This window comes from Cryptotermes secundus, unplaced genomic scaffold (assembly GCF_002891405.2).
Source record: "Cryptotermes secundus unplaced genomic scaffold, Csec_1.0 scaffold633, whole genome shotgun sequence".
Classification (NCBI taxonomy): Eukaryota; Metazoa; Arthropoda; class Insecta; order Blattodea; family Kalotermitidae; genus Cryptotermes; species Cryptotermes secundus.
This window is the reverse complement of record NW_019739220.1, coordinates 502667-530421: the sequence shown is the minus strand read 5'-3', so window position 1 is coordinate 530421 and position 27755 is coordinate 502667. Positions and strand designations below refer to the sequence as shown.

Genomic DNA, 27755 nt, shown 5'->3' with positions numbered 1-27755 from the left:
GTACGGATTATACCTCTCCATTCATGTTTGCATTTCAACTAAAAAATATAAATATACAATTTTAACGGTAAATCAAGTAAGGTAAAATGTTAAAAGTGTCCCTGAAACAGGCCGTGGAGGCCCATAGGATTGTGAGACGTCGAGGTTCCCACATTTTCTAGACAATCGGCTCACAGACGGCGGTAAGGTTGTCAGCCCTGAGCGCCGGAGGCCCTTTGCCCCCTGGAAGATTACTGATACTCATTTCTATTAGAGGATGAGTCGACACCCAGGGCCATAGTGCTGCTGGAAAGATTAGGTCATATGAAAAAATCCAAAGATTCCATGGGCAATAGAACCCGCAACCGCCCGGTTTGTAGCATGGAGCACTGCAAAAATGAAATCTGTGTGACATTCTTTCAGTGAATGTTGTAGGTTGGAAGAAATCGCTCTGATTTATCAGTCATCCTCTGAGGGAGCATAAAATTAGAGAAAATATCGTTTCTTGCCAGGATCATTCTCCCTCCATTGATCAGGCACATGACCACTAACTTCAGAACATGTGTTCCATGTAGGTTTCAAGCTCCTCCCTTCCATAGCTTTTCGTTACACTGCACAGAGAGACGCTAGTAATAAAGGGGAGTTGAAACAGCGGCGGTAAATCTGTGGGAAATATTACAATAAAAATCGATGAAAATATTCAATAAATAAATAAAAAAATATTATCTCTTATTTGCTTGGGTATATTCTATCAATTATACGATTAATACTGTGCAAATCTGCAGTATCGTTCGAGACAAAGCAGACTCATAACTGTAAACTCTTTACGAGTCCACGGCAGCCCAAAATCTTACTTTCAATGCTACCCTGGTACGAGTAGATACAGGAATTTCTTCCTTATTTCAGTATCCATTCTATTAATTTTCAATCCAGTTAGTAATACAGTTCTGAAACAAGCATTTATCGCTTTTCACTATTAAAAAACTAAATTTTCCTGGCGTTTCTCAGCATATAATCTAGTCCGTATCCCTCCCACCTCTCACGTCTTTTGCCAGTACTTTAGTGTATGGCTGTAGCTGAACGTCGAAATCCAGAATATTAATTATAAAAAAAAATTGAAAGACGGCAGTGTAATGAAGCAGTAATTGCAGTTCTCACAGCGGTAAATATGAAGAGGTCTATCTTCCGGAATCGGTGTATAGTTCGTTAAAGTCAACGGATGATTCCTCTGAAAACGTCGCCCATGTTTAGGTTTAAAGAACAAGCCTAGTAAGAAACAAGCATGAAGCAAGGAACACGTAAACACTCCGTGCTGCTCTACTGCCTGGCTTGCACTTCAATCCGGAATACACGGCGTTATATACCGTGCGTCTCTAAGTTGGCCCATATTGCAGACAACACTGGGCACCAACTGCGGTTGCCATAGATTTTTTTCAACATTCCTGGCAATATTCACCGACTAATAGCAAAACGTTTTCTTATGTTCATTAGGTCTTTTGTTTGTCCTTTTTTATTTTTTATTTTGAAAAAAAAAATAGAAATCATGTATACAAAAATAGCATATGCAATGCCCATCCAAACCTCCGTAGAACATAATGTTGTATTTTAGCGTCCTGTTGCACTGATTTTCGTCCGTGATATGTATGCCGTGTCCGTTTTGTAGTGCACTCAGTTTCACCTGTTATTTCACAACATGTTTCGACAACATAGTGCCATCATCAGGTGCTCAATTTACGTTAATCTATTGCATTGCTTGCCATTATGTTATTGTAAAATTATTTTAAAATATTCGTCAATTATAATAAATTTTTATACATTAAAATCTTGTTAAGATATTCATCTTATATATCCCAATTCAAACCCGCGCATGGTTCCTCCACTATGGGAGTCGTTCCTCTTATACTCCGTGTTTATCGTGTCTCGTGATGTGTGTTCCCTTTTTGGCTGCGGGTGTTGTAATCTACAACATCAGGATCCTGATGACGGCACTATGTTGCCGAAACATGTTGTGAAATAACAGGTGAAACTGAGCGCACTACAAGACGGACACGGCATAAATATCAGGCCCTCTGTAGCACATTCTTATAAATATCTTATTCTATCACAGCGGTCACATCGCGATTTTTGAACATCTCTCTTAACTTAACTCTAAGAATATTGTATTAGTATTTTGTACACATACTTCTTTTTTTTTTTTTAATAAATTTAGGAATTTTGTTTATGAAGTAACAAACGCCTTGCACAAATATTCTTTCCCCTTGCCTTAAGAGTCCTGTAACTGACTTTGGGTATTCCTTTTTGTTGTTCTCAGAAAAATATCCATTACTGTTGCCCTTTGATCTTGTTACAGTTTAAGTCTCAGAACGTATGTTCCTCTGTTTGCAGCCCATCGCCACATTCGCATTAAGCTGTGGATACAATGGTAAATCTATGTTGGCTTGCTTTAAGACTGGTATGGCCTGCTCTCATACGGTTTATTGACAAGAAGGTTCGACGGTTCATTTTTATTTCACGGATCCACGGAGACGAGCCATTTCTGCCGTGCCTTTCAAAGCAGCTTTCTCCTCTGTCCCTTTTAGTGTTTTGACAGAAATTGTGAAGCTCCTCTTTGCCTTTCTTTTTCCACTTGGCTTTAAGATCTGCCTTTGATAATAACAGTTGACTATCTCTGCCTTCTTTGAGTGATTGCTTTGCCTCCGAGTCAGCTCTCTCATTAACTTCAAATCCACAGTGCCCCAGGATCCAATAAAATTCTATTTTTTCCTTCGTTATTCCAGTATTTCGATTTTGTATTTAAGCGTTTGAGTAATGTGCGATTTGTTGTTCATTGTAGATGCGTTACTAATTCCTTTTAGTACGCTTTCCGAATCCGAGAAAATCACAAAATTTCGTTCCGAGTCTACTTTTTGGATGATTTCTAGTGTTTCGCTAATTGCTAGTGCTTCTGCTGTGAAAGTGGACGCTATCGTAGCTATCCTGAACTTCCAGCTAATATCGTTACTTATATCTATCGCTACGACTCTTATCACTGGTTTGTTCTCCATTTTTTTCAATCCGTGACGACTTTATCTGAAAGCAAATTGTACGTCGTGCCATCTCTCCCGGCTGTAGTGACACTGCAACGACGGCGGGCTACAGGTAGCAGCGGTGCTCAGTCGACAAGCAGGGTACCTACTAATCTAATTTCCACAAACCCCCATTCATAACAGCAATGAACAATTTTCCAACTTTGGTAGTACAGAGGAACTTACTCCGTTTTCAGAGTAAAAATGAGAGTGCGTGAAGTCGTGTTACAAACGTCACTTCACCCATATCCATCACGACCAAAGAGTGCATCAGAAATGCCACAGGTCCATTAAAAAAGTGCAAACGCTTCATCTGAATCAGCGATCAAGAAGTCCGTCGTCTTCCTGGCTCCCCGATGTAGCCCGAAGGTAAAAATTTTGAGTTTAAAATAACTCCCCAAACATTTTAAGCAAAAAAAATATATATATATAATTTGTATATTAATTTCCTCCGGAATTTCGGAGGTCTGTAGCTCAGAGATTAACTCGCCCACAGGAGACAAAAGCATGTCAGTGAAAAGAGTAAGTAATTAAGTTCTTAACATACCTTACAGGCGTTCCATATGTCCTCCTCTGGTGACTCGACAGACGTCACTTCTGCAATCAAGCTTTCGCCACACACGTTGCAACATATCAACATCGATGTTATCAACTGCAGCCACGATTCTCTGTCGAAGCTCTGGTAAATCTCTTGGTAAAGAGGGCACGTAAACTTTATTTTTAACACAGTGTTAGAGGAAAAAGTAACACGGAGTGAGGTCGAGTGATCTGGGAGGCCAGGAAATAAGTGCGGAGTCTTCGTTAGACGTACGTCCAATCCAACGCTGAGGTAAATTGGTTTTGAGGTGTCGGTGAACTTCCAAATGAAAATGGGGAGGAGCTCCGTCCTGTTGCAAAATGAAATTGTCACTATCCTCCTGTAACTGAGGCAATAGCCGTAGCTGTAACTTTTCTAAGTAAGCAAAACCATTAACACATTTCTCGGCAAAGAAAAATGGTCAGTACACTTTCAGAGATGAAACTGAACAAAACACAAAAAAACAATCACGGATGTGTTGAACTGTTGCACGAGGGCTTTCCGTGCCCCAAATACGCACATTATTGCCGTTGATCTTGCCAGCAAGATGGAAACACTGAATCACTGAACACTAACTCATCTGCTTCCTCCTGTAGACGTTCTTAAAATTATAAACAGAATTCATGACCGAGATTGTGATCTTCAGGAGTGAGAGCCTGAAACAGCTGCAACCGGTATGGTTTGCAGGAAAATCTTTTGCGTAGGATGCGCCAAAGAGTCACATGAGACATTTCCAATTCTCGCCTTGCGCGACGTTTTGATTTTTAGGACTCCTGGTAAAGGATTCTCTTACACGGTCCACAGTCTTAGGCGATGACCGTGCCTGCCTGTTCTTTTTGCGGCACACAGACAGCCCGCTTCCTCGAATTTCCTATACAACTCTCTTATTGTTTTCTCCGTCGGTAGTTCTATATGATACTTGGTTCGAAAACCACGTTGCACTGTTATAATTGACTCGGTTTTAGCGAATTGCAAGACACAAAGTATTTCTGTTCGTCTCAAAACGCCATGTTTCCACAATACTGCCTCCTAGTGGAAAAACGGGTAACTAAGCCATGAAACAAGTCATAAGAAGAAAACTTTATTATTTACTCTTTTCACTGACATACTCTCGTCCGTTCTGGGCGAGTCTGCCTCTGAGCTACCCACCTCCGAAATCTCGGAGGGATTTATGACACATGATGTATATACACACATGTACATCACTCATTCACTCATGGAGCTGAGCCCTTCTTGAGTAGCCGCCAATTCTGCAGCTACTCAAGAACTAATCCCAGCATTTTGTGGAATTCGAAGGTTTATTACCGTGTTCACAAGAACCCTTCACTGATCCCTATCCTGAGCCAGATCAATCCAATCCATACCATCCAATTCTCTCCAAGATCCAGTTTAATATTATCCAAAAACCTACGTCTTAGTCCTCCCAGTGATCTCCTTCCTTCCGGCTTTCTCACCGATATCCTATGTGCATGCGTCCTCTCCCACATTCGTGCTACATACCGTGCCCATCTCATCCCCCTTAACTTGATCATTCTAATTATACTTGGAGAAGAGCACAAGTTATGAAGCTCCTCATTATGCAGGTTCTCCAACCTCCCGTCACTTCATCTCTCTTCGGTCGAAATATTCTCCTCAACACCCTGTTCTCAAACACCCACAGTCTATGTTCCTCCCTCAATGTCAGAGAGCAAGTTTCACAACCATACAGAACCACAGGCAAAATTATACTTTTGTACATTCTAATTTTTATGTTTTTAAACAGCAGACGAGAAAACAAAAGGTTCTGGACTGAATGGTAGCAAGCATTACCCGAATTAAATCTCCTCTTGATTTCCTACTGAATCAAGTTGTGATTTATTATCGTCGTTCCCAAATATATGTACTGTGCTACATTTCCAAAACTTCTGTTACCTATCTTTATGTCCTGATACTGTCCTGCATTTTATGACGAGACAACAATATATACTTAAGGTTTCTCTGTTTTCACTTTTAGCCCAACCTCCTTACTAGTGTCAATTGTGGTCGCGAACAAAAGGTTAAGAAGGCCCACCCCTTATACATTCATTCATTCATTCATTCATTCATTCATACTAATGTCAATTAAAGTTTGTGAGTATCTTCTTATGGCATCTACACTATCACACAGTAGATTCACAACATCAGCACAGACCAACAGCTGATGTGTCCCGTTTAATTTCAGTCCCACCTGGTTTTCCTGGACTTTCCTAATTGCATATTCTAAGGCAAAGTTGAAAAGGAGTGGCAATAAAGCATCTCCTTGTTTTAGACCATTCTGGATAGGAAAAGTATCGGAGAAATGTTTACCTACACGGACTTTACTATAAGTTTCGTTTAAACACATTCTATTCAGCCTAAGCAGTTTCATGGGTACCCCAAACTCATTCAGAATATTGCACAATACTTCCCTCCTAACTGAATCATAGGCTTTCCTGAAGTCTATGAGTAGCTGATGTACTGTCTCATATATTGGATAAAATTTTGTTATGAAGTTGATGGGAGTGATATCCCACAATAACTACTACTCAGTTTTATCACCCTTCTTATTAACTGGCAATATAATAGACTCCTTCCACTGATGAGGCAATTTTTCTTTATACCAAATAAAATTAATTAGGTTATGGATCTTAAAACGTAATATTTGTCATGTGCGTCCCTTGTCACAACGGCATGGCGCGTCCTCAGGTTGCGAATGGAGGAGACGCCCTCCAGGTATGGAAGGTAGCTGCGAATATATTGAATAAGCAGTCGCGGAGCGCCGACAATGGGTGGTCCTCCAGTTTGGGGGTTTGGCGTCGGGCTAACAACTAAAAAATAAGTTTGTTACGAAAATTTGCTAGAACCATCGGACCTTATGAAAAGTGATACCTTAAAAATTAATTTACTTCGTTTATTTTTGATCCATCGTTTTATAGGGAGCTGGAAAATTCAACAGACATCAAGGAATTTACTCTCATTGTGCTCGTCATTATGGACAATATTAAAATATTCCAGAGAGATTCAGATATAAGCAGCATAAAAATAAAACTTGAATATGACTTCTATATGCTAAATGCTGGCCTTACAAAATATCAATTAGAAAAAGTGTACTACACAGGAAACAAGTTTGTCAGCAATATTTCATACACCATGCAACATTTATATATGATACAAATATACTTAGGACAGCATTGAGAGATCATGTCTCACCTTACACTTTCTCTGCAACAGAATTCACTTTAGTTAAAAAATCCCCATTGTGCATATGTATGAAGAGAAATTATTCTGCTTATGTAGAGTACAATTCTTTCATAAAATAAGATTTATGTTCAATAGCTGTTAGAACTACGTATATATCTACTTATATACTACGCTACAATGTGAGATCACTGGGATGTGATATTTATCATGGATATTTCTACAGAAAATGTAAAGGCAATTTTCTTTATTTTTCTCATAAATAAACAATAATAATGCGTGTGAGACCCAGACACGTCTTAACTGTAACGTACTACTCTTAAGATGAAGCGCTGCGGACCGGTAGTTAGAGACATACGCAGGTAGCTCCGAGATCATGCTTTTTCTGCTGTTGACATACAATTGACTGCCACTGATAACTTTCTCCATGTAATTTGATGTATAAAGATGTTCATATCAATTGTTTCCACACAAATTCTTCCACCGATTCAATAAAGGCTCTTTTGCTCATTTTCAGAAGAAGTAATTATGAGCGCACCGTATGTCACGTGACTGACTGTAATTTCTCTCGATCCTACATGGACAGGAGAGACTCAGATTACTCTGCTTGCCACCTGCTTCTTTCTGATTTCTGGTTTGGCAGTTACAGTTACGGTCTTCTTTTTGTGGGGCGCCCTCTCTGACGAGAGGACGGGTCTGTCTCGTATATGCTGCTGGCCCATACCGGTGCAGTCTTCCTCGGGTCCGAGTCCCTTGGGACTCGCGACCACTGACTTGGTCCTCTGAACTGCTCTTCGCTTATATCCCACGCTCAGACGGGATAGAGGCCATCTTGTCGAAAGGTTCAGTTTTGCTGTTAGCTGGAATATTTATTAGCTGGTATATCCGTTGCCGCGGGAATTCAACAATTCTGCCTCTGTTGGGTAGGCAGTTCCTTAGGTAGTATGAGTTCTCATTCTCCGTTGCGCAGCAGTGGATGTTCTATAGTCCGGCTTTCAGGCAACACGTCACAATATTAATAACCACTGCTCCAAACGAGCTCGAAATACAAGTAAGTTGGTCTTGAGTGCGCAGACTATACGTTCTACTCTTCCTGTGGGCTTGTGTACCTGGCAAACAGCAGCTCTCCTACAATCATGATGATACTAAGTAGATATCCTAGTATTAGAAAGTAGAAAGCCAGTTTCAAGTGGGACATGGAAAATACAAAATAATCCGATTCGTCCCTATTTGTTTCGACAACTGTGTCAATGGTTAAATGAGGTTCAGAAAATTTTCCATATCTCCAACTGGTTTTGGTGTCTTGCTTCAGTTTTTCTATCAAACCAGCTTCAATCACTCGACGTATAATTCTGTTGAAGCTGTCAACTAGAAAACTCCCCTTCTCAATGTACATGGTATAGCGAATGTTATAAAATTTGTCCTTCAGCGTGCACATCCGTGGAGTCGAACTCCCAGCCGGTATCGCAGCTAGAGTGTAGTACTCTGCATGAAAGCTAGAAGATATGGTAGCGACATTCGTGTTACTTAAGTAATCAATAATACAGGTGCCTCTGTAACGACATTCCTTTTTTTCTAGACGTATTTCACTGTAGTATTCAGGATCAGTAAATTTTACGAAGGAATCAGTCCTGTTGTTGTAGTGGTAAACTAAATTAGATTGGTAGAGTTCTTCCAGAGTTACAATTTGCTGACTCATTCCCGGATTCACAAGAATGCTGGTAAAGTATGTCTGAAACACACAGCTTGTGGCGAAACTGTACCAAACAACAAAGATAAACATTGTTCTCACTGCATCGTTTCTTGGTATCTTTGGCGCAGAAACTCCTAAGTATACGGCCCAGATAACGCTGATCGAGTCCGAGACTCCTATGCAAGCATGTGATTTGTTTATCTGAGTAAATCTTGTGCAGTTAGCCAACCCCCACATAACAACAACTATTAACAGAAACACAGTGCACATTGCCAGCCACAAGGAAGGTGTGAATATTGCCGCAACCCTCTCCATTCGGGCGTTAGGCATGCCGCAGGGAACGTACCAAACCAAATTGTCTTCCAAGTAAGATACAGTCGGGTCTGCGAATACCGCAGCCGTTGGATGAAGCGGGAAGCCGCCGAACGCGAGGTCCGTCGAACCTTTGTGTAAGTCACTAAGGGTTTCCAAACGAACCGTCACTGCATCTCCAGGAGCAACTTCTTGGTATACTAAAGTTGCATTCATCGCCTGCGCAAACTGGTCCAAATACTGCACTTCTAAACCAGAGTGAATATGGCCAGCGACGTTGTTCACTACAAGAGCCGGAGGAGTATGAATGGTCGACACATTAAGAGGACATCCATGAAAATGCTTCGGGATTTTAACTGGAAAAAGTGATGCTCCCTTCAAGGACCTTCGTTTACTTTCAAGAGTCAATTCTCCTATTAAGAAGACGTTAATTTTCGCACATTTTTTGTGCGATTCATATGGAATCCAAGTGTATAATCCGAAAGATAGAGGGATATCCTTTTTACATGCAGATTCTGCATTTTTCGTACAGGTGTTATCCGCTTTTGGAACCATAAGAAGTACATCAGCAACCCTATAATTGTTCCACAGTTCCTCCGCGATTTCTAAAGCCATAAGTGAAGCATTTTGTGAGGGCTGTGCTATAATGGCAACGATAAACCTCGCTCGAGGGTTCCACGAAGGGCTGTCCTTCATCTCTTCCAACTGGTAGATTAAATTTCCCATGATATCATCCTCCCCTTCATCGGCCCATGTGAATATCATATAACTGTGATGTTTCCCAAAGTCATCGAACATAATTTCAGGGACTCTGGAGCCTACACAGGAGATCTGAAGCGGCCACCTTGTTATATGGTTCAGCTTCTGAAGAAAGGCGTAAACCATATGCGTGTTGTCGGTACATGATGGCAGTGGAGTAATTGTGCGTCGAATTTGGATCTTCTTTGTTGCATCAGTCGGCAGAGAAACAAGGACAGATCGTCCCGGTTTGAAGTGCTGGTACGCAATATCCACTATATAATGCAGCAGGCACTTCTCTTGTGAAGTCAGTAGGTGTGTGTTTCCTGAGACAAGAGCGGACTGGGAAATTCTCAACGCCAACAGTATGGTAACGGCCTTCATATTCTACTCGAAGTAGTCTAAGACTCTAAACTGAAGCTGGAACACCCTAAACATAAATACAAATATTTCAAATTTGAAAAAGAGAAAATCTATACAGGTACACAATATGTTTTGTTCATTGAAATAGTGACTTTCATCCGATGACAATTCACAGCCAACTGAACGGGAATGTGCAGCAAAATGATAATTTACTGGGATTTTGGACTTTTTCCCATCGTCCGGTGTTCTAGAAAGTAGAAAATACGACGTTTCGGAAACACATCGTTTCCGAAACGTCGTGTTTTATATTTTTTAGAACACCGGACGATGGAAAAGAGCCCAGTAGTTCCGTGTATTATACACCATCGTCAGAACCCTTTAAAATCTACCAAACTGATAGATGTTCCATGCCATCGAATTATGCTAACAGATTAATGCCACATCATTCTGTGATCCACTGCTTATCTGTGATGTTTCTGGAATATACTCTGAAACTGTTAATATCACACAGAACTCTACACATTACTGTACTGATATCAAGCCCCCTTACCTACCTGAAAGAGGAGAGCAGCCACCAACTGAGCGAAATGTTCTATGGAGACTGGACTCTAAGTACAAATATCGACGCTTATAAACAGAATGCCCATATCAAAACTACAGAAAGATCGCGACACGTCATTATATCAGTGTATTCTTTCATTCCAAACTAATACATTATTCACTAAAATGCAGTGTATGATTAGTAATGATTTTTCTGCTGATAATATCTCAGTGAATATATCCTGACTTTTATCAATAATAAGACTAGAACTTAACGTTCGAGTTCTGTAGCTATTCTGTTATCATGAAAACGAGGTGTTCAGGATAATATTTCGATCTGATAACGATAAAATAAGTGCGCAATTTATGATATAGGAGTAACTTGATGACTCATACAGATCACCAAATTTTGTTATGATACTGAAATGCGGAGCGACAAATAATGCATAGACAATTTTGACGGAAAAACTTATTTGAAAACGATCACTTGGAACACAGAGGTCGTGGGAGGATAACTTTGGAGTGAATCCTACGGAACTGGGCTGTGAGCATGAAAAATATATGGAACTGTACTTTGTAGGGCTTAGCCTTTAATAAGAGTGTTGAACCTTGCGCTGCCAATGTTACGTAACCAGTCACAGCAAATACAGATTTAGGTATGTGATTAAACCAGCACGTGGACTGGCACATACTCATATATGCTTACAAACTTAATCAATCAAGACGGAGTATCTACTGAACTTTGGCCGCGCCATTGCTCAAGCGGTTAGTCGCTGGCTTCCCACCGCGGCGGCCCGGGTTCGATCCCGGGTCTGGTCAAGTGGGATTTGTGGTGGAAAAAGTAGCGCTGGGGCAGGTTTTCTCCTAGTACTGCGGTTTCCCCTGCCAATCTTCATTCCACCAGTTGCTCCACAATCACCCTCACCTATCATCTGGGGCTGGTACAATAAGCCAGAAGTGGTCGCAGTACAAGGGACTTAGTCCCACCCCACTAGCAATAAGAAAAAATCTATTGAACTGAGAGTAACGGCGTACAGGTATATGTAATTCCGGGCCGAAAAAAGGCAGTTTCAGCAGTCAGGGGCTGCATGACGCTACTACTTAAACGTACTTGAAAACATTCTGCCCATCTATTCAGTATCTGTCGTTCATTTGCAGTTAAGTTCCCAGTCTTAATCTGACATACCGTAATTCCTGGTTGAAAGCCCCTCTTAATGTTACGCACCCTTTCACGAAATTTCCGTACTTCATTCCTCGAGTATCTATCTTGACGCTCCTGAATGCCATTTTCCTCACATTCTCCTTTCTTTCTGCGGCATATCGATACATAAATTAGCTACATAATTCTTTCGTCTTTTCTGCTGGTTAGTTAATGACGCTGTCAGTATCTTAATTATATACACGTAACTTCGAATAGAATGAACTGGAAAGAATCTGGAAGGAAACGCCTGGGCCTAATCCAAATACTATCCTGGAATTTACGTGAAAGGACCGAGGAAAACTACGAAAAACCTTAGTCAGGATACCTCGTGTCCAGACCGATATTCGAACCGAGCACCTCACAAAAGCACATCCAGGACGTTAGGGCTAAACCAACCTGCTCGGCATTTCCTTTTGTTACACAAGCGGGTAAAACTAAATTCATCTCCCACTCTCCAGTCTGTCGTACAGAATATGTTGCTAGAAACATAATTTTCTAACCCTCTGTTGCTATCCTTAACAGCTTCCCCTTTTCGCTCCTGTGGTTTAGAAACCTTATGTTCAGGGCCCGGATTTTGATGACACGTCATCTTTTTTTCCTTGTAACCTATGCGATGCTCTTAAATATATAAAGCTCGGATATGACCTGCTGGTTACAGAAATGTAAATTTTATAGGCAATTTTTTGGACTTTGAAGGGTTTTTCTTGTCATTTTTTGGCCATTTTAGGGAATTTTTCTTCACGCGTTTTCTGAAATCTGAATAATATGGAAGCGAAGTGTTCTTTCTCTTTCTCCTTTAGGTCACTTTTCTGGATTTTTTTCGGTCATTTTTTAAATATTTTCAGGTCATCAAAATCCGGGCCCTGCTTATGTTAAATAGGATAGGCCTTATTTACTTGAGACATCTTGCATCAGACTTCAAATTCAATAAATGAATTTCCTTGTGATGAAATTGTTACATTCTTAATTGCATTTGTGACCTGTGTATGGAAGGTTTAAAGTTTTGTGTTACGCTAGTAAGACATGTATGTCTTTTTAGACGATTTCATTGGCTGGTTGCATGTGCTCTGCTAGGCTGATAGGAGTAGCTAGGGCTACGCTTAGCAGGTCCCCAGTCTTGGACCCTTACTGAATGCTGATTGATCAGTCCATTATTCTGTACTCAGTAACCTTATATAATGAACAGTAAGTATACCTCCAGCATGCCTGCTTAAGTCTGTATCCTGTTTGAAATATGTCAAAATCATTTCTTTGCCCCTAAGTTTCACATCCATTTGTTGGCATATTCTTCAAGTGTGCCTATTATATGTTCATTTGTTTGCTTATTACACACTTATTCTATATTCCTCTTTTTCTTTTTTCTTTTCTGGTATGCTTTAACTTGAATTTTCTCGACTAGATTTGGGCAGAATTTAAATGGGACTGTATCACCATATATGTCATTCATGCATGTACAACTAAAGCCGAATGATAAAGTTGGCTGATTCTGGGGCAAAGTATCAGCAAATGATGTGCTGTGACTAATGAAACAATTTAAATGGTGGCTTATGTTTATTCAAACAGATTAATCAAAATGAAAATGTTTATTTCTTTCAAGTGTAAAAGTGAGTATTTTTAATTTTTCTCTGTCAGAATAAATACTTTTATTGTCTTCAACTTCTCTCTGCCATTTAAACTTCAAAAGACCAAATAATCACACAAGCATGCCACTTCAGCATATTCTGTCAAACACAGAATACCAGATGATGGGCAAAGTCCAAAAACGCAATAATTCCGAGTGTTATACAATATCATCAGAACACTTTTAGAATCTACAAAATATACACATGTCTTTGCCTTTATTTCTTTTCAGCAAAGAGTTCATAAGTATATATAAATTTCCATAATTATTCATGTCAAACACAAGAATTCACCAAATAACTCACTCACGCTCCATTGTGTACAACTGAGTTCTATTGGCCTAGAATATAGTGTCACTACATGTTTCAGCTCATAGGTTTGTTTGGTGAATTGTTGTATTTGACAATAGTTATTATGGAAATTTATATCTAGTATAAACATGCAACAGGATGCATTCCTTAAAGGTTATAAATAACAGTTCATAAGATCTAATATGTAGAATGAAATACAAATAATTACCCCATGATCCAAACCAATGACACTTCTCTAGGACTACCAGTGTTTCTGAGCAGTAACAATCTTTTACATGCATACTTCATCTCAGTGCCTATTGAACTGCCTTAGTAAGACATGAGATACGGATGGACCTTGGCAAAGTACTGAAAATTCGTTGTCCACCATTGGTTACAAATCACAAATAGGCACAATTTTATGTAATAGTATGGTGTGTAACATTTCAGGAAGGTGACAGGTTATGAATGGAACATCGTAATACCAATATAACCCACAAAGCTGGTTGGAAATTTTCTGAAAATTAACCACAATATAACATCTTCTTTAATCAGCCATGTGTTCTATAGTGTTTCGTCTGATTGTACATTATACAAACTATAAAGGATGCCGAATGCAATAACAAAAGGTAAAGCAAAAGTAAAAAAGTAAAGTAAAGCTATCCCTATAACAGGCCTTGGAAGCCCATAGGGTTGTAAGATGTTGAGGTTCCCACATTTTCTAGACAACCAGCTCACAGATGGTGGCAAGGTTGTCAGTCCTACACGCCGGCCACCCTCTACCTCCAAGAATATTCCTGGTACTCATTTCTGTTAAGGCTGAGCCAACCGCAGGGCCATAGTGTGACTGCAAGGATTAGGTCAACTGAAGAAATCTAATGATCTCATTGGGACTTGAACCTGTGACCTTCCGGCTTGTAGCATAGTGCCTCAACCACCTACGCTACCATGGGCACCTAATAACAAAAGGTAGTCAAAAAATATGTACATATTTTTGGGGATTTTGGGTTGTTTTAAAAAGGTGATTCTCCTTTCTAAGCTATAAAGTATCAAAATCTATTCGTTTTGGTTTGTTCTGACACTATTATGGCTGACAATATGGTGGGGATGTAATATTAAGCCTTCATTTGACCCCTTGCAATTGCGAATGATGTTTGAAAATGGTCAGCGTGTTACAGCACCGGTGCAATGGTACTGCTCAATTTTCGTTGTGATTGTAGAACATAACTTAGCAGTCATAAAGTAATTTCTCACTGATATCTAAGTTCAAACACAGGGGTAGTTTTCTAAATGACAAATCAGAAGTCATGATCCAGGTATCAAAGGAAATTGCTGAATACATCAGGCAACTTTTAAGTATATAGGTCCTGGAAATCAGTTCTGTCTCATATTTTACTGCTAGAAGCACCCAAAACTACAATATAAAATGGAATGATTGCCTACAGACATCATCTTTAAAGTGGAATTAAATTAGTTCAACACATTAAACAAATGGGAGTGGATTATTTTGTAGGTACATTCCATGCTACAAGATATCTTGAATCAGCTGTTTCCTGATGAAGTAACCTTCTGCATTAACCACCAACCCACTATCTTCCAGTTGAGGTCAGATAATATAATCTTAAGGTATGGTTTGGAATCATGCAGAATCTCGTTACTCAGTTTCTATTTTTGTTATTAAATGGTAAAACGGTAAAACTTATCTGGAAGAAACTCTAAGGTTCCCCCTCCCCACTACCCAGATATCACTGATGGTACTGAACCACAAAATGAAATGTTATTTATTCTATACATGAAGGTATTCTGTAGCATTTCAGTGAAAATGAATGCGAAGTTAAAAGTTCAATTAAGAGAAATGTTCAAAAATTGTGGGGTGACCACTATGATAGAATAAGATGTTTATAAGAAAGTGCTACAGAGGGCCAGATGGGCACTGCATAGGACATTTTTGTATATACATGTATTTTGACAAAAAAAAGAAAAAAAAAAAAAGTGTGAGTTCAAGAACTTAATTGTCATGCTGTGTACATTGAAACATAACAGTCACACAATTTTGTTTAATCTCACACAAAAAAAAAAAAGAGCACAAGAAACCAAGCAAACAAGAAGCATTAACATGTGCTTTTCTTGCCCTTGCAGCTGAACCATTCATAATCTGTATTGGAAGCAACAATAACAGATGTTCACACAAGCCAAGGACACATGGACATAAATAAAAATGGAATTATACAAGAGCTGGGACCTTTTGGCCCAAATGGCAACAGAACAGACTTAAAATGGAAAACTGTGCTTAAGCTAAAGGCTGAGAGAAAAGGCCCTCCATGGACTTCCTGCTTCCTAAGCAACTTCTCTGCAGATTTAAAAAAAAAAAAACTTCTCATGCCATATTAAATTCAAACAAATCAGAAATTCATCAAGTTACTTTTTGTACACTAAGGCATGAAATTTTGGTGGATGCCAGGCCCCCTAGCCCTTAGAGACCAGAGACCATGTTGCTCCTGCACCAAATATTTTGCCCATCTCAAATGAGAAAACCATACTAAAACTTCAGTCAGCATCATCAGATTATGGAAACAAATCCTACTTCAATATGAGTATGAGTATGAGGAGTGAGCCATAAAACTGGCCCTAGCACTGCGACCTTCAATGATCTATTGTGCTTCCCCTTTGGATTAACCCTTTATTAATCCTAAACTTTGAATGAAATGTAGGACTTTGTTTACAGGGGCATCATAAAAGATGCTTGGTTCCATGAAGAATTGACCCAGGTGGCGAAATCTTAAATAAGCTATACTCTCACTCTCACAATCACGTAAGATGTGCAGGGCTGATTCATCTTCTTGTAGGCACCTCTCACAAGTTGGGTCCTCTGTCAGTCCCACTTTGGAAAGGTGCCCTTTTAGGTGGCAGTGTCCAGTAAGTAATCCTAACACCCATCTGAGTTGATCTCTGTTAAATTTAACAGCTCCCTTGTTCTTTTGGCAGAGGGTCCTGATATAAATCCTTTTGCCTGTTTGAGCCCAGTTATGGAATCCCAGTGTTTTTTGTGATTCATATTTGCCCAGTCCCTGACTGCTTTCTTGGCAACTCCAATTGAGATGCCTCAAGCTGGTTCAGATCCTGTTCTTGTCAGCTGATCTGCAGTTTCATTCCCTACAATACTCTCATGACCTGGCACCCATATCAGTAACAAATCCTACTTTCTCCACACGCACATGCGACCATATTGAGATCAGGAAGACAAACATAAATCATATGAATCTGTATACCATTTGTTAACATTACGTACCATTTTTTTCTCGTGTGAACTGATGAACAAAAAGTCATGTTTCCGCCATCTCTTTTCTCTTGATCTGATATCTTCCAATACCTGGCTGAATATAAATAGTTCCACTGAGTGATATCTATTAAATTTTCTAAATCTGCATGGCCACGGTAGCAACTATTAAACATTATAGAGAGCAACACCCTAAGTGCAATTTGTTTTCAACAGTAGTTCCTTTTGCAAGAATAAGGACAGAGTAGTTGGTATAACAGCCGGATAAAGGCTGGATGGCCAAGGGCTCAGAGCTTGAGTTGCAGTAGGGGCAACATTTATCTTTACTCCACATTATATAGATCACCCCTCCACCTTATCGTGGTGAGGGGGTTTGAGTATGCCAAGGACCCTGAGAGCTATACCAGCGGTAGTGTAGCTACTGGCAGGGCCTCCCTTGCTGGACAGGTCAAAGGGTAGGCATCAGACGAAGAGACACACCAAAAACTGATGCCGGAAGCAGCGTCATCAGCAGCAACTTGAAGCACAGAGCAAATGGAGCTCGAGATGGTTCAAGTTCGTATAGCAACAGGCGTGACCAGAGTCGTTTGAACGGCTGTTGTACTGCGATGTGGAAAGCAAATGGAAAAACTACCATATTATCACTTTTCCTGGATAGTCTCTTTCAAAAAACAGAAGATCGCATTAAGTGGAGGAACTGTTTTGGAAGAGACTGTGGACCTGCCGTCTGACAGATTACTGATGAATGAATGAATGAATGAATGAATGAATATAGACCAGTTCTGGGGTCCACCCAGCCTCCTATTCAACAAGTATCGTGAGGGGGGGAAGTTCTTTCTCCAAGGGTAAAGAGGCTGGGGCACATAGCTGACCACCTCCAACTAGTGCTGAAGTCAAAAATACTTGGATCTACACATCCACTCCCCCTTACACCTTCATGGCATAATGCTTAATCAATTATACATGGGGACAACTTTACCTTCTTTTACCTCTATAGTAGTCTTAATATTATCCTCCAATCTCCTTCTCGATCTCCAACTCATATGGAGTTCCTTTTATAATATCACTAAGATATTATTATGTTAAAAAAAATACCATCCTGAAAGGAACCCTACAGGCCTAGGGATGTAGTATAAAACCTTTACTTTCAGCATGTACTTTGAAAGACGTATTTCTCTATTGTGGTACTGACAGATGTTAACAAAAGGACATGTACACTCAATATTCATGGTGATATGTTTATCACCTGTGGCAATAGCATGTATAATCCTTGTTTCTGTATAGGTAATACAAGACAATTGTAATGTTACAGTGACAGACTCACCTTGTATGCTGGCAAGTGTGTGCTGGTCAAAGGGATAAACTGTGACAAAGAGACTAGACTGTCACATACTCTTATTAATGCTCACACATAAGACCCATTCCCTTCTAGCCTTATGTTTTATACTGGAGCTCCAGAAGTTGTACAACATGCAGGTTCCTCCACATAAAACACTGGAATTCAGAGAGGATGGTATTCTTGATAAGGATAAAGTGAAATAAAATCTCAAGTAGCATAAAACTAAATGCTATTTCCTTAATATCAGTTGTACACATTTCAAAATAATTTCTGGATAACACCTAAATTACAAGAAGTTTATACAACAAAATCATTATGCATTCATATAATCATTAAGAAACTGCACAAAAATACTTGTTAAAGCACCCTTCATGATCAAATTACCATGAGTCCGAATCACAGCTGTTAGAATGTGTAATTTGTACATGTACACTGGTAACAACGCTCAACTGTATGTAACTAAACATCTCCTTTACATCTTGCAGTGCTCTCCATTATGCTACTAAAACAAAAGACAAAATTAATTCAGAGTAAAAATGACATTTAGTTCCAAATCACAAATCACACATTTGCACATATATTCATACAATGTGCACTGCATCACCAATGCTCTGGAATCATCACATATGGGTTTGTATTGTAGTCATGGACCTAAGAATTTAGAGAAATGAAATTATCTTTCAATATCATTACCAACCAATTAAATTCCTTGGCTGTACAAAATATATTAATAATACTATATCCTGTTTATAAAGGCAGAATAAAATATGTCCCTAAGACAACAGAAAGCCATGGCTTCTACTCAAGTAAAACAATATCATGTTGATTATAAGAGTAATGGGAAACAGATAAGCAAACTGCTGTCTGTCCCTTTGTTCAAAATGGAACACCAACTGAACGACTACGATCATCTATTCACCAACCACAATAAGAGCTGCCATGATGCCAATTCCTGCAAGTAAGGATGCCAAATGAAGCAGTGATTCTTTGGGGTTCTCCTCCTGAAGAAGATCTGGCAACACAGTGACTAGTGCGATGTGCAGGAACCCACCTGCAGTAAATGGCAGTATCCACGATGTCCGAGCTTCTGCAAAGTAAAAATGCAGCTTGTAATAAATAAGCACAGAGATGGCAAATTTCTAGATGGGAAATAACATGAGGCATCTACTCATACATGACAGGAAATTAAAGACTGTGCAGTGTCTGTAGGAAGGAATGTATATCATGTGGAAGCACTCTGTGTGAAATCTGCCCCTAGAATCCTTCCAGTGACAACCTGCCTTCCCTTGCAGCTACATATAAAATGCATCCAGTTCCTGCAGTGGCAGCATTACCTAATTTTTAGATCTTCTTTAGCTTTGGCCTGTACTGATAAATAAAATTCCTTGGTCATAGAACTATAGAAGAGCATTAAGCTACCACACGTTTCTCACAGAACAAAATACTGGCCCAATGTAGTGCAAATTCAAAATATCTCAGAGGGGATTTGTCCTGCTGTTTGGCCGAAGTGACCGATTAAATCTTGGAGATAATGTTAGTAGACAATGGGTTAAGTGACATGTTAATAACGTTCTGGTATACCACACCACATATATGATAAAGCAAAATAAGGAAGCTACTTAATATAACATTACAAACTTTGCTGATTATGAAAATGGTAGCATGTTGTGAAGAGCTAACATATGGATGTGCTAATGGTATGACTGCCTGTCACATCAACTTTCTGAATCACTGTATAATTTTAGTATCTCTTACTTTTATGTACAAATGGATTGTTTTTTAAGGATTTAAAATCATATACTGGTTACTGATCTGAATAGTGATGTTGCAGTGGAAGAACCCACATCACAAAAAATCTAGAGCAGGGATTGTCAGCTGTGTGCTCATGGGCATGTCTGGGTTACTGGAAAGGTTTTTGATACCAATGAGAATTTTAAAATATTCCTAATAATTTCTTAATTGTTTGCTGGTAATTAGAAAGTATATGGTAACTTCCACCTTACAGAACCAATCTGACTGGTTTTAATTTGATACTCCAAAAATGAATAAATCTTATGTGGCATCATATCCAATGGTTCTGAAATTCAAAAAGACAGTTCCTGGTGAGGTGTCACACAAGAACTGCAAAGTGTTCATAACTGATGATGTAAATTCATGTATCAGAACAAATTCACTGACAACAAATACTAATCTGAGATCAAATAATTAACTGACACTCCATAAAGAACTGGCAGTATCTTTGATCAGTTACTGTCTTACCACAAAATATGAGGTGAAATAACTTGTCTTATAAGCTGTACAGTTCGCATGGTGACGAAGTCATATCATAGTCTTGCAGGTTATGACACCATTTTTCAGTATGTTAGGTGGATACCAGTGTTTCAGAGGAATATATCACCTAAATCTTCAGGGCAGAAGCTACTGCTGTTCAGAAGTGCATACTGTCTCTATCTTAGGGTGAAAGTCACTTCTATCATGAAGGTGGAGGAAGTACACGTATTTTCCTCCAAAATTGTTGGTACCCATTTACCAGACTACATAGCATCATAATCTAAACTTCAACAATAGTAACTCCTTTTGTTTTCAACTCCTTAAATTCCCAGTCCTCCTCTCCCAGAAATCTCCTCCTGCTATAGATCCAAATACATTTCTAAAAATCCTTCAATCATCTCCAAAGTGCAGTTTCAGTGATTAGAATTGTTATCATGAGGAGAAATGGCAGGAATACAGTAAAATAACTGTCCACAAAGAAATATGACCACACATAAAATGTGATTTTATGTATTAATTTCATACAGTTGTTACACTCAAACATGTGAAAGATACTAAATACATTTGATTATACATATATAAATATATATGATAACACATTATATATTCAGTGAGCTTCTTTCTTACATGTTCTGTCTTCACCATTCCCAAATTCATATGCTGCACTGATATATTTCCAGTGGGGAATTACAGCTTCTGAAACATCAACCCACTCTAAGCTTAAGTGTTTAAAAACAGTCAATATATTGTTCATATTCAAACTGAAGCCAATCCTTCATTATGCAATTCTGAATGTAGGGAAAAAAGTTTACCATTCAGATAAATATGTACAATACTAAATCAAGACATGAATTCCCTGTAGGGACTGAATTTTCGTTCGCAAAATGGGGGCAAAACACTAAAACAGGGAATGTTAAAAAGAGAGAATGAAAAAAAAATGAAGGATCTCTTAGAAGAAAGAACCTTAAATCAGGATCACACTGTACATTCTTTACATGCAAAATCCAAGATTTCAGCATAGTAACATAGCAGTGGTTCCCAAACTGGTTTGTAAACCCCTTTGCATATTCATACTTTGGTCACATGAGTTATAACACCATTCTGCAGGCAAGTATGAATGTTTTCAAGATACTCAATGCCTTCATCTTCAAGGTGAGGAGTATGTTCCTCCTAAATGCTAGTACCCACCTACCAGACTGGACAGTATCAAAACCCAGAAGACCACAACATAAATCTTCACCACTGAGAGGCCCTCAGCTCTTTTAAACCCTTACGGGTATACAAAAGTTTTCAATGGTTTGCTAAAAAAAGATGCATGATGATGGAATTCTTGTGTGTCAATTTTATTTAAGGCAATTCACAAACAGCCATGACGCTAGTGGTGCTGTTCTGCTTTCTTGTACTGGAAAAATTATATATTTTTGTTGCCATTGTTGTTGTCCTAATTGCAAAGTTGCTAATTTATAGCTGAATTAGCAGTTTCCCTGAAAGTGATTTGTTAAAAGCTAGAGGATTTGAAATGGGTCTGAAGGTAGTAAAACGTGATCTAAGGTAGATATTGCTGGAAAATACTTAATTTTTCATGCAGCTTACATATTTTGATTGCTCATGAAATGGACATGTTCAAAAACCATTGTATTACTAATGCTGCCTTCAGGTTCATGCTGTATCTTACCAACAGGAGATGTTGCCCCACTGAGAGCCACAGCTGTGAGAGCACCCATAACTCCTGTAGATGCTGTAGCAATCTGGGCTCGTGCTGCATCCCATCGTGAAAATCCTGATCTCAGGAGAATGGCAAAGTCCCCAACTTCATGAGGAATCTCGTGGAGGAGGATGGCAAGAGTCGTCAGGACGCCGTGAGGGAAAGATACAAGAAAACTGCCTCCCACTGCCAGACCATGAGTGAAGTTGTCAAATGAGTTGGCCATTAGGTTCAGGTACCCACTCACCTGAAAACGAACAAAAAGAATTTTGATTATAAAGGTAAAGTAGTTCCTATGCTTATGAAACACACTGTAAAGACATAAATGGAATGAAGCCAATGCTCTATGCATTCTTAACAATGGCACTAGATGGTGGTAATCTGGAAAATTTACCCAAGTAAAGGGACCCCTGGTAATTCATGTGGGGCCCATGGTGGACAAAGTGAGACTGAGGCAAGTGTACCAAGTTTTCTCCAAGTACTTTGGTTTTCCCTGTCAATTCTCATTCAACCAAACATTCAGTTCTTCTCATATATCATCTGGAGCTGGTAGAACACAATGGGCTATTTACAGTCTCAGTACCCATCATAAGAATTTAAAGAAATTGGTATCAAGTGGATAGCAGATATTGTTAATTTCTGAAGAAAACCTGAAGGTACATTACTGTGTTCACAAGAACTTGCTCCTTGTCCTTATCCTGAGTCACACAAATCTGTCGAGAGATTTCCACCTTATTTCTTTGTCACTGTACATTTTTTAGAGAAGGTGCTCAGATCTTAGGAAAACAGATTTTACACACTAAGCGTCTAAAACTTGCTATGATCTACTGCTTGTCCACATGCTCTACCCCAATATCCATCTTCCTTCAGAACATACTTTAATTTGTAACTTTAGAAATCAGTGTACAAATGCAGGTTTACTGTTGCTTTCATCAATGTTTAAGAGAGGAAAGAATCTTCTCAGTTATTTAATTAGTGCATTTTACAGAACACTTTAAATGAATGTAACAATGTGAGCAAATCGAAAACCATTTTAGCATAACACCAACAGGAAACATACACATACTATACTACACTATACTATAACAACACAGTGTGGCCTGAACAACTGGACAAAGACACTACAGAGTTTTATTTTTCAAACAATGGAATCACAACATGGAAAATATTCATCTTCCTTTAAAGAGAAGAAGTATAAAGACACGACCAAATTAGTTCTAGATTTTAACAAAAAGTTTTTAATAATAACATTGATAATAATTTATAATTTAAAAATGTTTTAACAAATTCATGCACATCCTAGTAATTGTTAAAGGATATAATATATTATATCAATGACATTGCAATATTAGTTTCTGTATGAACTGATAATGACCTATGACACTGTAACAGTGCTTTCTGCATGTACTGATAACGTTCTTCTGAAGACGGTCACTCTGACCGAAACATGTAAAGGATGAAAGATTAAAAAACACAACGTTTATCAATCACACTGGATGGCATTAATAATATTTTATACTGTTACTAGTGTGACAGACCAGGATGAACTAAGTCAAATATATCTTGTATGATTTACCTATTTTTAATCAGGCCTAAGAAGAATGTAATATGTATTACTAGCATGTCATCCCTCAAACCAAATCTCTGTATTTTTCATGCACACAGCTGAAAATATGCATCTTAAATAAGTAAAAAATTATAATTCAGTGATTCCCTCCTAATATCACAGGCCACATCTGAATAAAGCAGGGTTAAATGTTTTTGAAAGTTTCAAAACATTTCTAGATATTATTTCCATATTTGGGAGTTAAAACTGTATTATGGGAGCATTTATAACATTATTTATCTCTGTGTATTTCAACTTTTTCCCCATATGGCCTGGAAACACAATAGAACTGATAATTACATGGCAATGATGATTTTCATAATGATCTTTATTCAGTGCTTTAGTCTGCTTCTGAAGATGGAGGTGGCAGGCTTCTGTTACTACCTACGGTGCTATACTCAGAAAATGAAGCAACAAAACTGATAATTCTCACTACTCCTCACTGGAACAGCAGTGAACAGCAATAACACATCTGACTCACTAAACAGGTTGGTCTAGAGGTTAACAGCCCCAGACTTGTATTCAGGAGATGGTTTGACTGAATCTCAGCTGAACACCCACTATCCTGACAGATTTTCCACGGTTTCCTTCAGTATCTCCAGGCAAATGGCTCAATTAGGCCAAAATGCTCTTTCAAAATCCTTTTCCAAATCATCATTTATCAATTAAGCTGTCATTTGATGATATACACCACCGATACTACAAGAATCTGAACTCCCCCCTAAACTATATCTGACTTGTATACTAAGTGTTCCAGATCTCAGGCTGGGACTGTTTATCCTGTTGTTTCTGCACTGTCCTTTCATAACAGGCAAATGCAGGGGCACATATCCTACCTGCTCCAGCATTCAGTATAATTCTACTATGTCTCATGCAGCATTATCTAAGTCCCAGCACTTTACAGTGTCATAAAACAACCAAATAATCGATCAGAGAATCCTGTTGTACTTATAACGCAACCTGATACTCAGGCTTGTATTTACCTTTCTAGATGTTGATTTGAGTGGAGTAATGAGGGACATTTTCTCATGTGTGTTTGATGTTGTCCTTACACTTGCACAGTGGCCATTTGCATAACCATTGACAAGTTCTTTAACATTGTTATTAAGAATGTATCCATTTTCCTGTCTAATATTTATGTCTGTGATTGCCTTCTGGATGTCCACATTTCCTGGCACAGAAGTGAATACTTTCTCCAGTACAATAAAGATCAGCAAGCCAGCTAGCACCCATAGTCCTTTGTTCATGGATGGATGTGAAATAAGTGGGTCTGCAACATATTAATTAATTATGTTGTAAATGAGCTTCTATGTTGAATATGCAAAAGAAATATTCTGAAAAGAAACAGCTATAAACATGTGATACAAGAAATAGCACTGTCCATAAGATTATAAATGAGTTGTAAGAAACACATGATGATGGCCTTTCAAAACAAATGGCTGTTCCAAAAATGGAAATGTTAATTTTCACCTCAGGTGCTGCATTAATAAATGAAGTCTCAATATAAGTGCTTCCACAGCTAATACATATTTCAGAAGACACATTACACAAATTCTATGTTCTTTTGTAATCTCTAACATAGTGTTAGTGAACTCCAAGGTTCACTTACGTGTTTCTTGATTCTAATGTAAACCCCTATTTTGCTGTTTTAACACAATATTATTACAAAGCCATCATTCTGGGAATTTTGATCTCAGATTCCTACTGAACCTAACCCCTCAACTCAACTGAGCATCAGGTTGGAGAAGGAGACAGTGTGACAGAAGACATCAGCTGCAAGGTACAGGCATGGATGAAAGGATAATATTTCTTTAAAAAATAAAGTGGAAGGGTACAAAATGGATTCATTTGGTTTAGGCTAGTGACAGTGCCAAACTCTTGTGAACATGGTAATGAACCTCTGAAGTCCATAAAAGGCAACGAATTTCTAGATTATATGAGCAATTATTAGCTTCTCAAACACTATGCTCAACAGAGCATACTAAGTTTGTTAGTCAGTTATAAACAGCAATACTATTCAGAGCCGCAGGTAACCACACATTTAGCAATATCAGAGAAGTCTGTTATTAACTACTCTAGCACAATTCTACTATATTTGTAGATACTAGTCTTCACATGCTGGTGGCTAATAGCTAACCTTCAGGGTACAAAAGATATAGGCTTAAGCTGAAGAGTGTTTCCTTCAGACCCAGCATGACTCACCAACGAGAGTTTGCTGTTGTTCCATCCAAACTTCCGGCAGGAGATGCAGGAACACATCTCCCAACAAACATCCTACAGCAAAGCTAAGCAGGACTCGCAAACTGCGGGCACCACCTGTCAACATGAAGAAGTATCTGACAAATGAGAGGTTTTACACATGTAATTCAATTTGCACATTTTAAGAACACAGAAGAGAAAGACCAAACATGGCTGATCACTAAAAATCTTGACAAATATAATAATCACACTACAGATATGTCAGCAGCTCATGAAAATAATTTGCCTATGATAGTGTTTCTCGACATGTAGTCTGTGGGCTGACTGAACTCGAAATTATTCACAAACCTCTCATCCCCAAAAAACAAAAGTCATAAAGTACGCAGCATGACACAAATGTGTTGATTTACATCCACTCATTAAACTCACGTTCATGCCTAACAGTCATTACCTTGAAAACAAAATGTAGGAACAAGATCTGCGCAACATGGCACTTTCATTCAAATATAGCCTACAACAATTGTTTTGAAACACATTTCAGTATAGCTAATTTGTAGTACTAAAACATACGAGTCTTTTAAAACGAATGAGGCGATTCCAATTTGCGATACCAGTATTTAACGAGCTACAGCAGTTACTACATAAAACTATCAAGTAACCTGTTGTTCAGTATGCACAGTAAAACATCAAGTTTCTTGGTCTCACATATCCCTTTTAACACAAATTTCTTTCATAGTTGCCTCCAAATTCTCGACAGTAGCACAGAGTTTTTATGTTCGCTGCAGACGCAAAACGTATCTCTACCAAACTCTTACGACGTTTCAGGCTCACAAAAAGGAGAGCAACATTTCATAACAAGGTGACGTTTTTACTGTGTGGCACTGTTACACCCCACTCAACATGGGACCCACTAGATTGAGTGTATTTGAGGACAGGGTGCTGGGGAGAATATTTGGACCCAGGAGGAAGTAACAGGGGGCTCAACAACGTGCATAATGAGGAGCTTCATTCATAAATTGTACTCCTTGCCAAAACCAAAGATGGGAGAGATGACATGTTGCTGGAATCGCGATATCACAAGAACGGTTCGTTAGAACGGAACACAATTTATGGACATTGATCCGTATTGATCTGCTCTCTACTTCTGTGGGAGTGAAAAAGAAACAAAGTTCTATTTAAAAAGTGTATGTGACCTTGAAAACTAGTAAAAACGCAATATACATGCATCATGTGTCCCAAATGACACTGCGCAAATTTTGTCTTAAGTTTTTGTTAATGCAATGGATAATAAAGGAGTTATTCATGGTGATAATGTTCAGTGGTTAATCATGTATATAACATCCAAACGTCTGTCTCTTCTCCTGTCCGTTCCACTCTGCTTCTCCCAAGCGGCACGTACCAGAAAAATGGTGAACAAAAAGTGCTCTTCTTGGAAAGACTTCCCCTGAAAATTGTTACTTTTTCTGTTATATGTATGGGTTCAGTTGGAAGTAACAATCCTTTTGACGCTCTCATCACGAGAACGGGGTTTACAGTTTAGTCTTTTATGTTCCAAGTTCGCCCTGTTTCCAAAAAGTAACTTCAAGTGGTAAACGTTAACAGTTTCTGGCCGTGCAAAGAATGAAAACTTAATTACAGGCGCCGTTTTCGACGTATGCTGTGATATGGGTGTGTCCTATGAATTCGTCGACAGGGCATCGTGTCCGAACACAAGCGGAAAGCGTTGACGAGAATGGCATGTGTCCTTACCGCCGGACCAGCCGAAAGATGAGGCAGGTTCCCAAA

The 27755-nt window shown here is 38.9% G+C and overlaps 2 protein-coding genes across 4 annotated transcripts in view; both read right to left on the bottom strand.

Moving 5' to 3' along the window:
* Nucleotides 1-7120: 7120 nt before the first annotated feature.
* Nucleotides 7121-18333, bottom strand: LOC111871751. 3 transcript variants are annotated; one of them, XM_033754381.1, is made up of 3 exons: nucleotides 18175-18333; nucleotides 16863-16947; nucleotides 7121-9989 (listed from the first exon to the last, which is right to left on the bottom strand). In XM_033754381.1, exon 3 carries the CDS (start codon nucleotides 9941-9943, stop codon nucleotides 7901-7903), a length of 2043 nt encoding a protein of 680 aa, XP_033610272.1. In that variant the 5' UTR covers nucleotides 9944-9989; nucleotides 16863-16947; nucleotides 18175-18333; the 3' UTR covers nucleotides 7121-7900. The 3 variants fall into 3 exon arrangements, with proteins under 3 accessions (XP_033610272.1, XP_023720823.1, XP_033610271.1); XM_023865055.2 differs by lacking the exon at nucleotides 16863-16947; XM_033754380.1 differs by lacking the exon at nucleotides 18175-18333 and having other exon boundaries at nucleotides 16863-17270.
* A 138-nt stretch (nucleotides 18334-18471) lies between these two features.
* Nucleotides 18472-27755, bottom strand: part of LOC111871752 (zinc transporter ZIP13 homolog) — a 56554-nt gene continuing 47270 nt past the window's right edge. Inside the window, exons 2-5 of the mRNA XM_023865056.2 lie at nucleotides 25974-26087; nucleotides 24755-25041; nucleotides 22136-22412; nucleotides 18472-19276 (exon numbers count right to left, since the gene is read on the bottom strand). Coding sequence (XP_023720824.1) covers nucleotides 19101-19276; nucleotides 22136-22412; nucleotides 24755-25041; nucleotides 25974-26087 — 854 coding nt within the window. The 3' untranslated portion in view covers nucleotides 18472-19100. The remainder of the gene's footprint in view (nucleotides 19277-22135; nucleotides 22413-24754; nucleotides 25042-25973; nucleotides 26088-27755) is intronic.

Coding starts and splice junctions, on each gene's coding strand:
- LOC111871751 (XM_033754381.1), bottom strand. CDS start 9,943: ATGAAGGCCGTTACCATACTGTTGGCGTTGAGAATTTCCCAGTCCGCT.